The 12,300-nt window shown below is 42.0% G+C and overlaps 1 protein-coding gene across 1 annotated transcript; it reads right to left on the bottom strand.

Moving 5' to 3' along the window:
* Positions 1-7,413: 7,413 nt before the first annotated feature.
* LOC116222821 (proline-rich receptor-like protein kinase PERK2) lies at positions 7,414-10,135 on the bottom strand. The gene is made up of 2 exons (XM_031577680.2): positions 9,743-10,135; positions 7,414-9,319 (listed from the first exon to the last, which is right to left on the bottom strand). Exon 2 carries the CDS (start codon positions 9,060-9,062, stop codon positions 8,196-8,198), a length of 867 nt encoding a protein of 288 aa, XP_031433540.1. The 5' UTR covers positions 9,063-9,319; positions 9,743-10,135; the 3' UTR covers positions 7,414-8,195.
* Positions 10,136-12,300: the final 2,165 nt, after the last annotated feature.

Raw genomic sequence — 12,300 nt, 5'->3', positions numbered from 1 at the left:
CATTATTTACATATCTCAGTATTTCTCCAGGGACTTTCCCACATATATCTAGAACGGAATCAGTGAAACAATGTTAAAAGATTGCCCAAGACAAAAGCATGACAAAATTCCAGGTAAATACAAGACTTCCTATTGCCATCCGTCATCTTACTCCAGTCAGTTCTTCTCCCAGTGTTGCATGATCTGAAATCAGCATAAGGACAAATGCAAAGTTTCCCATAATTTGGTTTTTAAATCTGTTGCATAAGCTTAGTTTGCACTGAGCATGGTAACCTGACAAAAATATGATACAAATATTCACATGACATTAGCAAGAGGAGGGTCTTTGCAGTAACAAATGAATCTCAAAATGGTTGAGAAATGAGACACCTTTCAGCTCTTAAGGAACAATATAAATTCCCACTGACAAAATGACAACTGCAGCAGCACAGCTACAGATGGCATCCACAAAACATGTCAGAAGTAAACTGAAAAAATAAAAGCATTTCTGGTCTCAGGGTACAGCAGGCTGAAATTGCCTTTCTAATCACATAAACTGAATTGCTAACAAGATTACAATGCATTTACAGTTACAATTATTCCACTGTCAAAGTGAACCCAATACACGCAGCACACCGCCCATGGATTGAGTTTATGAGTCCATTCTGACAGGATTTCTTTGTGACAGATATCCGGTTGTTTGCCCTCTATTGCAGCATGTCAAGCAAGTCCAGTGGCCACTCAGTCATGTCACTCTGGATCCAGGGAGACAGGGTGGTGGTCTCCATAGTGACACCCAGGGGGCCCGCAAACTCTGGGTTATAGGGGCAATTATCAGATCAAAGGCCTGCAACAATACTGAGCAGCCACTCACAGTGGAGGCCCACAGATGGCCAGATATTACAGCACTGGGATCCACCGCTATTTTTACCTTTCGGTCTTCCACCGAGCACTGCTCAACAAACAACATCAGCCCATGTCCGACCCAGCCCAAAAAACATAACATAAGCTACCATGTCACCTTTGTCATCGGCCATCATAAGAATCTTTTCCATAATAGTTGTTTTTTTAAATAGTTGTCAAGGTCCCAGATGTTATACTCCTTTACTTTACATTGCTTTTATTTATCAATGCCTTTTTGTTAAACAAAATGTGTGTTCCCTGGGTTTCTCCAGTTCCTTATTTATGACAAACTGTTGCATGGTTTATGAGAACAATGACAAAAACAAGAAAAATCAACAAAAACAGCAACCATCAAATTATTAATATATAATTATTGGCAGTATATGATATACTAGCATATGTTATTAAGAGTTAACTACTGCTGAAAGTAGAATGCTCTTTATCCACTCACTCTTTTGAGAGATGAATCCGTGTGCACTGAGTTAGTCACGGCTGTGAGGCATCGACGTCAACTTGTATTGTTTCAAAGCTTCAAACGAGGAGAGCGTGAACTTGCAATGCACTAGTCCCTTTTGAGAAAGTACACTTTCCATCAAAGAGCAGCAGGTGCTCCGGTCCCAGTGCGCTGCTGAGTCATCTCTCAACTTCTGTGTCAGAACAGGCAATATGACATCAAAAGATGTACCAAAACAATGCCTGTTGTGTGCTCAATACCCACCTTGAGAGCAACTTTATTGTTTTGAGTGTCCAGCTGCTTGTCAGGAATACATGAGTAAGATGAACAGAGAGAAAAAAGGATATGATTTAACTTGTCGCCACACTATGATAGCATGTGCGATATAGCTTGAGTGGTTATGGTACATGGGTTGTACGAGTGACATTTTTCAATATTATATTCCACCAAAGAAAGGAAAACAGAGACAGCAGAAGATCTTAATTTGACTAAAATGGCCTCTCTTGTTTGACTTAACTGATCATTCTGTTATACCCTGTGCAACTCTTCTTACCCAGAATGCACCCTCAGCCTCAGCCCAGTGAAGATACGTGAGGGATTCTCAGGTGTCTCATGTCTCTGGGGCTCAGATGAAGACCCCTAGGCTGAGAGAGAGAGAGCGAAGGAAAGAATCAAACACTAAGTGTGTGTGAGAAAGAAAAATAGCGTGATAGAAGAAAAAGGAAGAGGGAATAAAGAAAAGAGAGTAAGAGTGCTGGAGAAGAGGAATGAGGGAAATAAAGCTCATTGCAGGTTGTGGAAGGTAACAGCTAACACTCTCCCCACCTCAAAGCATCCTCACCACTGTTGACACACGCCGTCAGAAGCTGGCTGAGATGAAGAGCTTGCATGATTGCCCTCTGCACCTGGGAGGGGTGATAAGGCAGACCCTCCGTCTCCTCCGTGGCACCCGTGCCAAACTGAATTAAGAGCGGGCATGTCCGTGGTTCCAGGCAGACCATAAACACTCACACCCAGGACAGCTCCTCAAACAAACCACAGTGACAACTCCTGATCGCCTCACTCCCTAAAACTGTGTGTCTGTGTGTGTTGGGGGGGGGGGGGGGGGGGGGGGGGGGTTACTGTGAGCACAAGCAGCTTTGTGGAATCTCTGCCACGCTGGTAATGGCTATCATATTTCAGGCCGGTCAGTTTTTTGGGTCAAAAAAAGGAGGCTTAAACAAATCAGTCTGCATTAGCATCCTGTAGCCCGCCGCCCCTGGACCTTACAGGCTATTACAGAGGAGCGGATGATGAGGGTACCTGTATGTTTTCTCAGAGTGAGCTTCCATCGGAGACCAATTAGCTGCCAAACTCATGCTTACTTCTTAGAGCACAGTACTCCCACTGGTGTCTGCATTTGGAAAAAGGGAGTGCATTATAAAATTACCTCTCTGCTTTGTTTTTTTGTTTGCAAGAAATGTTTGCAAGTTATTTTTGTATGCACAATGGCCTTTTGTTATAATGTTTGGTGAAATATCTTACAGAAGTAAAATAATGAAACATTATAAACCATATAGTGAACTGACAATGTAGGAACCATCTTTCATTTGACATTTTTTGTAAGCTGAGGTTGTGTGTTGATATTCATCAAGAGCAAGATACCAGTTTTACACACTTACAAGACATGGCACTGGTCTTACATAAACCACTGATTAAAACAATGGAGTTAGTTAGTGAAGTTGGGGGCCCATTATTGGCTTAATGTCCATAAAATATATTGCCTGTGGTGGCCAGAGGTGTTGTAGAGCTTTCATTTCTACTGCTTTCAATGAAGGGGTGGGATGATTTGGATGTCGAGAGGAAGAGCTAAATTAGGACCTAATATTTGTTGCTAGTTTATTGCTGCAGTTGAAATATTTCTATCAGTGATATTGAGATATTTTCATGGTTTGGTTACCGTAAACCAACTGTGGGCTTGAGGTTTGATGAATCCAGTCTAATCCATGGGTACATAAAATTCCAAAGCCTCCACGATCACAGACATTACCAGCAAACGGGGTGTGCCGCTCCTGAACTGATTTTGCACCAAGCTGTGAGCAGGTTGGATGGATTTTGGGCTTGTTGTGCTACTGGTTAGCCGATTGTCTGGAGCTTGCTGTTTATGTGTAAATATTTATAGTGTAAGTCGTAAGACTAAAACCAGGCTCTGCAGTGAGAATGAAAAAGGGAGGTATATTCTGCCTGTACACCTCATCTTTGGGGTGCTAGGCTAAAGATTAGCCTTCTGGATGTCAATGTGGTATGGATATAAAAGGGCCATATAATCAGACCAAAGAAGCAACACCATAAAAAATGACATATTCCACAATTCAACCATTTCATTGTGTTTGGATTTACCTTAAACCTCTGGCAACAGCTCATACCTATTTATGTTAGTGGCATTCGAGTAATCTTATGTATTATATATACTGTGTGTGGGGGAGGGGGGGGGGTGTGTTTTTTCCCCCTTCTTTGTGTGACAAATCCTGTCATCATTTCAGAGGAAATGAAAGACTCCCTGTGGTTCGGAGGTACAGATTTAAAAGCCCCTGTTCCACAGCCATGAAAGAGAAAAGTTCAAAAACCTGATCCATATAAAACAGAACTGCGCCCACATGCTTCTCAGCAGAGGTCTTTTATTCTGTGCTGTGGCTCCAGCGGCTTCGTGCTCGAGCTCACCTGCATAAAGACATTACATTTCGTTGCCTCGGTACCTGTACTCTGTGCAATGATAATAAATTGAATCCAATCCAAATGCCTGGGAACCCACTGTGAACCCATTGTGAATAATATATCATTACAATGTCTTAAGCTAGAGAGAAACAGACAAATGGAAGGAAAAAAGAAAGGAAGGAAAGCAGAGTCTCCAGACAGACTGACAGAGAGACAGACAGTGAGACACACACAGAGATTAGCCAGGAAGAGAAAACAGCATAAATTACTGAGATCTAATTATCTAACAGCTCTACACGCCAAAGTTTCAGGTTTATTGTGTTACAGTTTTTTCCAATCATTTTAGTTCTTGTACCTATACCATGGATACTTTTCCCAAACACTTAACACAGTGGGCTTTACAGACACACACCTCTGCATATCAGTTAACTTTTGGTGCAAAATGCAGTACAACAACCACACCACAATCAATTCTGCCGTAACTTTAACACATGTTCCCTCTCAGAGTAGAATGACCTAAAAAACACTAACAACTTGAAGCATTGCTAATTGCATCTATAAGATGTTGCTGTGTCCTCCAGTTTAGCATAGATTACTGTAGTGTTGCATTTAAAAAAGCGAAAAAACACACACAGACAAACACTTCTTTGGACTACAGTAATAAAGTTTGTAATATGACAGTAAACAAATAATTCTAAAATGCTGCAATATGTTTCATTACAGCCATATGCTAGAATTGCATGTGTTACTGCACTATATAGGCTTACTACATTACAACGAAAAGGCATGAATATGCTACGTATTTACTGCAGTATTTCCAATGCAGTAAATTACATACATCAACACAAGATACAGTCTACCAAAGTACTGCAATACCACTAAAAGTCTGCTGTAGCCCTACAGTAATGCTGATCCATTCTGTCCTCTGCATTTGGTGTCAAACTTTTACATGTTTGAACTTCGCATTTACGGTAACATTCTCCTCCGCATTGCATCTTGGAAATACGTCAATCCAAGCCAAGTATCTGAAGACAGTGTTGATATGTCGGTTTGCCTCTCACAATAGATGTCAAAATTGAGTGTGGCAAATTTACTGTAATTACTGTAAATAGAAGAATTGCATTCTTCAATAACTGTCTTTTACTGATAGCCTATGACTTACATAAAGAGCAGTACTGTAATAGTGGAAACAACTTTTCAGGAACAGTTACATCTATGTTTGCCTTCTATAGACTCTATTACTATTAGAGATAGTGAGAAGTCTGCAAGCCAAAACAAACTAAATAATCTAAATAAACTTTCTGCTAAATTAAGAATACTTTTTCTTATTCAAGCATATCATTTAATTTGTATGTCTAAACAAAGCATCTTTCCATCTACAGTGATCTAAATTACTGTAGGTAAGGTTTTGAACTGAAAGTTAACTGTTCTGAACAGAGTATCTAAACATTGGTAAAAAATGCTGTAGTTCCACAGTGTTTTGCTGGTAGTGAACATTGACTGGGACAGGTATCCATGAATTTTGGAAGAAGGTGTCATTGCCAGCATTTGTATCTAAGCATAGGGGCAAGTATCTACAGTTTGGTTCACATGGTCTACTGGTGTGCTCCATGTGTTAAGTGTTTTGGGAATGTGAACATGGTATAGGTACAAGAACTAAAATGATTGGAAAAAACTGTAACAGCCAAACATAGTTCCACTGAATTGTCAAGGACGCAAATGTAACCTGTGTTCTAAACTCAAACTCACAACCTTGGGAGGCGGGCGTGCTAGCAAGGAGGCTAAAAACCTTTGTGTGCTAGTGTCTGTCGCTCGTACAGGTTTAAGGTGTTGGGGAGTGGGGTTTACTCACTGCACATCACTCTACCCACTGGCTATCTTGACACAAACAAAAGTTGTCCTGAGACTATACAGTCCCTGTTTGTGTGCTTGTACATTCTGGGATACCATATTGAAATGCAAATTATAGGGTGACAAATCTTGTTTTAAGTAACTAACTTTTGTCCTTGACACAATGACAATGTGTTTTTAAGGTGCCTGTAGTGTATTAAGCATTTGGTAACACACATTCAAATATTGTTACCACGTTACCACATCCAGGAAATCACCAGCTTGTCAGTTTTACTGTTGCATACTGTAAACAGCCACTGTAATGGTAAAATTGATTGGAATTATTAGGAAAGTATGCAATTGTGTGTCCTCTTTTTATCTTTCCATAGAGGAAGTGTGACATGGAATGAGAAAAAAATTCCAGATGACTGACAGAAGATAGACAGACCCATAGATAGACATAAAACTCTTTTCTACATTCATTGAGTCAGACAGACAGACCGTCAGACAGACAGACACTGCACACAGCCGATATTAATTTCAGAGATGTCAGAAGGCAATAAAGGCACATGTGGGGTTTAATAAACAGAGGCAAGTATGGCATTTGATGATGACATTTGGCTGTGGAACCTTTCAGTGGGTTTGGATAAAGGAGCCAGGATGAGAGAAAAAGCATTGATTACTTTTATAAATAGAAAAGGATGTGTGTACCCAGGGCATACAATGTGGTATTTCAGCTTGACACTTCTCCAGCAAATGAATTGAAATCTTTACTGACAAACAAAAACACTACCCAAGACAGAGAGCCAGTCAGTCAGTCAGTGATGGTGGGAAATGTTTGGAATTCAGGAAGTGTAGCTGTGTTTTTCTCACACGATGTGTGTCGCTGCCCGCACAGGCGTCAGCTGTGGGGTGACAGAGTGGGACGAGAGGAGCTTCAGGCCTGAGGTGAGGTCACCTGAACCCCCCCAGATATCAGTTCTAAAGAGGAAGCCTCAGAGAGACAGACATAGAGAGAGAGAGAGAGAGAGAGAGAGAGAAAGAGAGAGAGAGAGAGAGAGAGAGAGAGAGAGAGAGAGAGAGAGAGAGAGAGAGACAGACAGACAGACAGACAGACAGACACACCACAGAATGTTTTTTAAAGGAACACTTTTGAACCTTGGTGATTAAGTATGTGTCCTAAATTTCATTCACTGGTTTTATTGAAGTAAACATACATTGCCTTTCAAATCCCTTGTCATTATTGCCATTAATGCCAAGATGTAGGGAGAGGGGTAGATACATATTCTAAAGAAAGTAAACACTTCTGTCAATAATAAGAGATATAAAATATATTATTAAAAAGGAGAGTTGTTGGTAGTGGAGGCGAAGTTAAGCAGACTCAATATCTATTCTAATTCCAGTGTTGAGATACACAGAGAGCAAAACAAAGTGATGGAAATCCTCAACAGGAAAGTCCCACCCTTCAGGAGGAAGTGTTGGAATACACTGCCATTGTAAGTGGTGTAAGATATGCCCCCAAAAGAGAACAAAATGCACAGAGAGTCACAATACACCAAACCGCAGAAGGCTTTATTGTCTGTCAAAAATAGCCCATTCTTGCATTTTAAGAGAGCCTCTGTAATATATTATGTGGGTCTGTAATGTGGGAGTTTGGAACGTTTTTAGCAATTCATTTATAAACCAAATGCATCATGAAGATGTGTTTTCTATTGTGAATAGAGACAGACCATGATGTTGTAAGTACACAAAGACAACACTGCAGTCTTTCTGTTTACTATAAATAAAGAAAATATCAGAAAGAAAGCGTAGGTGCATAGATACTTTTACAAATGTAGATCAGCAATGTATGTCTCAAAGACAGAATAAAAATGCAGTGCTTTGAAAATGAAATGTACATATGTTTGGCACCATGTGAACACATGGTTGTGTTCAAATGTATGCACACATACATTCTATAATCACCCTTGATGGCAGAGAATGTGTTACCCCAAAATGCCTGAAGTGTCTGTGTTATGGCAACTGGTACATTGATAGTCATTTCATGACACAAACATTGTTTTCATTGCTGCCATAACTACTTACTTTGCAAAGGAAGGTAATTGATCCATGTAATATATGTAATATCTATTGTGTCTGTATATCGTAGGATTTATTTAAGTGTCTTGGAAATACGGCAAAACGCTCAATGCATGAACAAAACAACACACGGACAGCGCTGGCCTACAACTAGCAAATAACTAGCAACATTTCAGGAGTTGTCTTTAAATATGTCCTTCCATCAGTAACATGGTCATATAGGACTGAGGCAGGACATTAAAAATATGCTTTTCGATCATAAAGCAGAGTGTTCAAACAGGATCACCTGCGTCTGGCTTCGACTGGCAGGCCTTGAGAGTGTCATAGACCCCACCCGCGAGTACACGTCCACGTCTGAGCACGCTCCCCAGGACAGGTGAGGGCTGGGTGGAGTGGTGTAGATGTGAGGGTGGGGCTGAGCTGACAGAGGCCGCAGTGGAAGCGAAGCTTGGGACTTCAGGTGGAGAGGGCGGGGTAATGATGGGAAAGGTATGATGGGAACGGATGTGGTACGCAGCACAGGGGCAGCCACTGGTGGTAGACTCTTGGTAAAGCGTGGTGGAAGTGGAGATGTTCGTAGTTGGGTGGAGGGATTGGGTGGAGATTGACCTGAGCTTGTGGGGGACAGAGACGGAGGGGGCTCCCAATACGGAGGAGGCGGCTGGTGCTGAGCGAGAGAGACGCATGGAGGCAGATCCGCCAGCGGTTTGGACTCGATCACCGGTGGTGCCGTCACATCAGGCCCAGGTGTGACGACTGTTGTTGGAACAGGGAAGACCTGCGGCGGGCGGGGCTCCTTCAGGCTGTACCGCGCCGAGCGGAAGAACCCCCAGTACTCCACGGTGTTTCCGGCCTGGGCCACTTTGAGCCTGTGGCGCAGCAGGAGCACCATGTAGAGCAGGATCAGGATCGCCACGCCAGCCACCGTCATGAGGAGCACCACCGCTGCCACCTCCAGCGTCCAGCAGGTGGGAGGCAGGACAGAGGCCACACAGGGGGCCTGGGGAGATGAGCCCAGAGGGGGAGAGAGCTGGCCCCGTCCCTGGGGAGAGCTTTCATGCAAGCGCACAGGTTGGGAGGGGATCTGCAGAGACCCCAGGGCGGTCACATGTTCTGGCTGCATGACTGTTGAAATCTGCAACTTCTGGATAGCAACCTTTTTGTGTTACTGTCACTGTCAGCATGGTCTGTGTTTCTCATGCTCTAAGATGAAGAAGGTTCCTGACATGGCTCCCTGTAAGCTCCTAGAAATACAAGGCATTTAAGCTCTTCAAGTCAACCCCCCCAAAAAAGAAGTGGATATCAGCAGTCAACAACTCCCTCAGGGGGAAATGGATTAATGCACAGATTTCTGCAGCATTCCACCTGAGCTGAGCCAACCTGCAGGGAAGTGAAGAAAGGTTTTTAAAAAAATACCCAGAATCGTACAAAGTATGGCTGGGAATTTGCCAGAACAGAGAACAGGGATAGAGAAGTTGTCTTTGATTCCAAGACAATGCAGTAAGATCAAAGATAAAAAGTTAAGAATGAATTCCATTGAGGTAAATTACAGAAGCTAATCAACAAGATGAAATTAGTTATTTTTCACCAATTATTTATTATGTAAATTGAAAAACAAAATAGAATCAATCGTTTCTGGAGCAAACAAAGATATTGTGAAGAGCTTAGATCATAGATTTGGTATAATCTCTTCAAACACTGATTGTTTTGGCACATGTATATAAATATATCCAGACGCTCTGTCCCTCTAGATATGAACTTAAAAAAGTAACAAACCTGAATGTACAGACAGTGAATACTCACTTTATTTCCAGATTTACATAAATCCAGTCAGAGTTGTCAAGAAAGTCAGCAACATTACAAGAAGGCAACTGAGAGCTCCCTCTGTGGTCGTAGGAAACCTTTGGGGAGGACAGGAAACAACAACACTTCCTTGCTCTCAATGATTGGTCCAGTCCAGCCGTCACCATGGATACAGGAAACTGGCGAAGGACATTAGTCAGAGTTGGAGTGGACACAGGGTTTGAGTCGGGGAGAGCTGGTGGTTCAGATCTGCACAAACAAGCAGGCAGTAATTTGAGCTCATCTGCATAACAGAGCCGGTCGCCTAACACTGAAACAAATACATATTTACCAGGGAAGTTGTTATGAAACAGATACAATGGGGAGCCTGATTGCGAGCACTCTTTGATGTAAGGGGCCACTGGAAGGATGTCTTTTGTGGACAAAATAAAAGTCTGCCAGGTTTACGCAGACGCTGAGTGGACACAGGGATCTGCGTGTTGTGAAATTCGATGTGTAGCATGTGCCGTAAGACTCAAGTAAGTCCAAGGCCACCTCTTATGTAACACCTTGGCTCTGCTACAGATAGATGTGCCTCCGAATTGCCTGGCCGCAATCAAAAACATGTCACATTGTTTGCTTTCTTTTCCAGGAAATGGCAGGAAGAGATAGCTATACCCCCCCACCCACCCCCACACACACACATAAAGTCTGTCTCCTTCGGTATTCAGAGGATCAATAAAGATCCATCACCCAAAGGTCTATCCTGGCCTGCACCTCCAGTCCTCCTCACTTATCTGTCTAATAAAACCCCATCCACACAAGGCCAAAACTCCACCCTGGCTTAGAAGATGGCGACAGGCAGAAAATGAGGTAAGAAGCGGACTCATATTAAAAAGACCTTATCGCTGGGGGCGAGCTGTTGGGAGCCCAGCTGTGAGCCGGCGGAACCATGTGCACCTCAATGAGCAGGTATGAAAAGAACGGGAACAATATATGAAAATGAACCGACTGACACGTGTCAGTGAGAAGAGAAAGCCAAGAGAAGTAAAGCCTGTGAGACACGTGGCGTGGGGACACTCCTGCAACATATAAGGCATTAACTGTGCTTATGAAAAAACAGATACAATTATTTTACAGTGTCTGTCTATCAAATCAACCAATCAATCAAATCAATCAATCAATGTGATCACAGATCAGTACTCTAAATAAAGGCCCCACATGTGTGTGCACACTGTAAGGGAGAAAACACAAGATGATCACACAACAAGATGATCAAATCTACACAATGGACTCCCAGACCTTCCCCTCTATCTCTCCCCACCTCATCTCTTTGATCGTATTCACTCATTCAGGCTAACTTTCATTTCTTTACATTTGATGCATTCATGGTTTATCAGGTTCATTTGGTTATTCAAGTATATTTGGATTAATTGGCATCCAACCTGTTTATACAATTATTATTTATAGTTGTACTTATTCATTTGGTTTTTACCTTACATTCAGTTTGAATGATACTTGTAACATTCATTATCATTTATTGAAATGATAAACTGTTAATGCATTAAATATTCATCATATCATTGATCTGCGATGCCATTACGGTGCCACTATCTTATATACTGCTCGGTAATACTGGAGGTCAGTTGTATTGTGTTTTCCGCAATATTTACTACTCATTCTGCATTCTTCTGTCCCATAAAGTTCAGACATGCTTAAGCCTTCCAGCTTCTCCCTTCGATTTGGTAACACTTTTGGCTGTCTTGCAACATGTGCACACACACACACATACACGTGCACACACACACACACACACACACACACACACACAATTGAAAGTGGAAAGAAAAGTGATATCTGTATAGATGTATGGAGGTAAAAGCTCTTGGAGGCTGGCAAGGAAAGAGAGGTCTTGAGGTCTGCAATTATGGTTGAACACTCAGATTAACAGAAGCCAAGGTAGGAGTGTTATACAAAGCCTGAAATCGGCCAACCTTCTCTGTGCAGAGGCCTGAGTCATCCCAGTGTGGCTGAAGGGACCCTATGCAAGAAAAAAACTCAAACTTAAATTACAAGTTTTTCAAGCCCTCTACTTCTTTGTAGCATTTTTTTTTCCAGTTTGGGTTTGTTCAGGAAAAACAGGACAAAGAACTAGGACAGTGTGTGTGTTTCTGTGAGTGGTTTTGTGCGAAGTCAATGTGTATGTGTGTGAGAGAGAGTGAGTGAGTGCGAGAGAATCAGAGGATAAAGTACATAGTCTCTGACACATAAATAAAAACCAAAGACACTGTCCATCATTTCATTGAAACTGGAGAATATCATGAATGAGTCATGGATCAATACTTCCTCTGTAATGGGTGCCCACCTATGTATGTAACGCACTAATCAATCACCCATCCATACACATTCTATTCCAATTCTAAATGGATCACATTGTGTATAGGTGATGACCATGCTACATGTTTTTGTTGTGTGTTAATACGTGGGGAACAGTAATTCAAACATGATCAGATATCATATGTAAATATGACATTCATGGAGGTGGTTGCAAAAGAGCAACATGGATCTTTCTCAAAAGT

This window comes from Clupea harengus, chromosome 12, assembly GCF_900700415.2.
Source record: "Clupea harengus chromosome 12, Ch_v2.0.2, whole genome shotgun sequence".
In the NCBI taxonomy this organism is placed as follows: domain Eukaryota; kingdom Metazoa; phylum Chordata; class Actinopteri; order Clupeiformes; family Clupeidae; genus Clupea; species Clupea harengus.
The sequence above is the reverse complement of the archived record's forward strand: the minus strand, read 5'-3'. Positions and strand labels throughout refer to the sequence as shown.

What these genes read in the sequence shown, in the direction of transcription:
- LOC116222821 (XM_031577680.2), bottom strand. Translation starts at nt 9,062, where the DNA reads ATGCAGCCAGAACATGTGACCGCCCTGGGGTCTCTGCAGATCCCCTCC.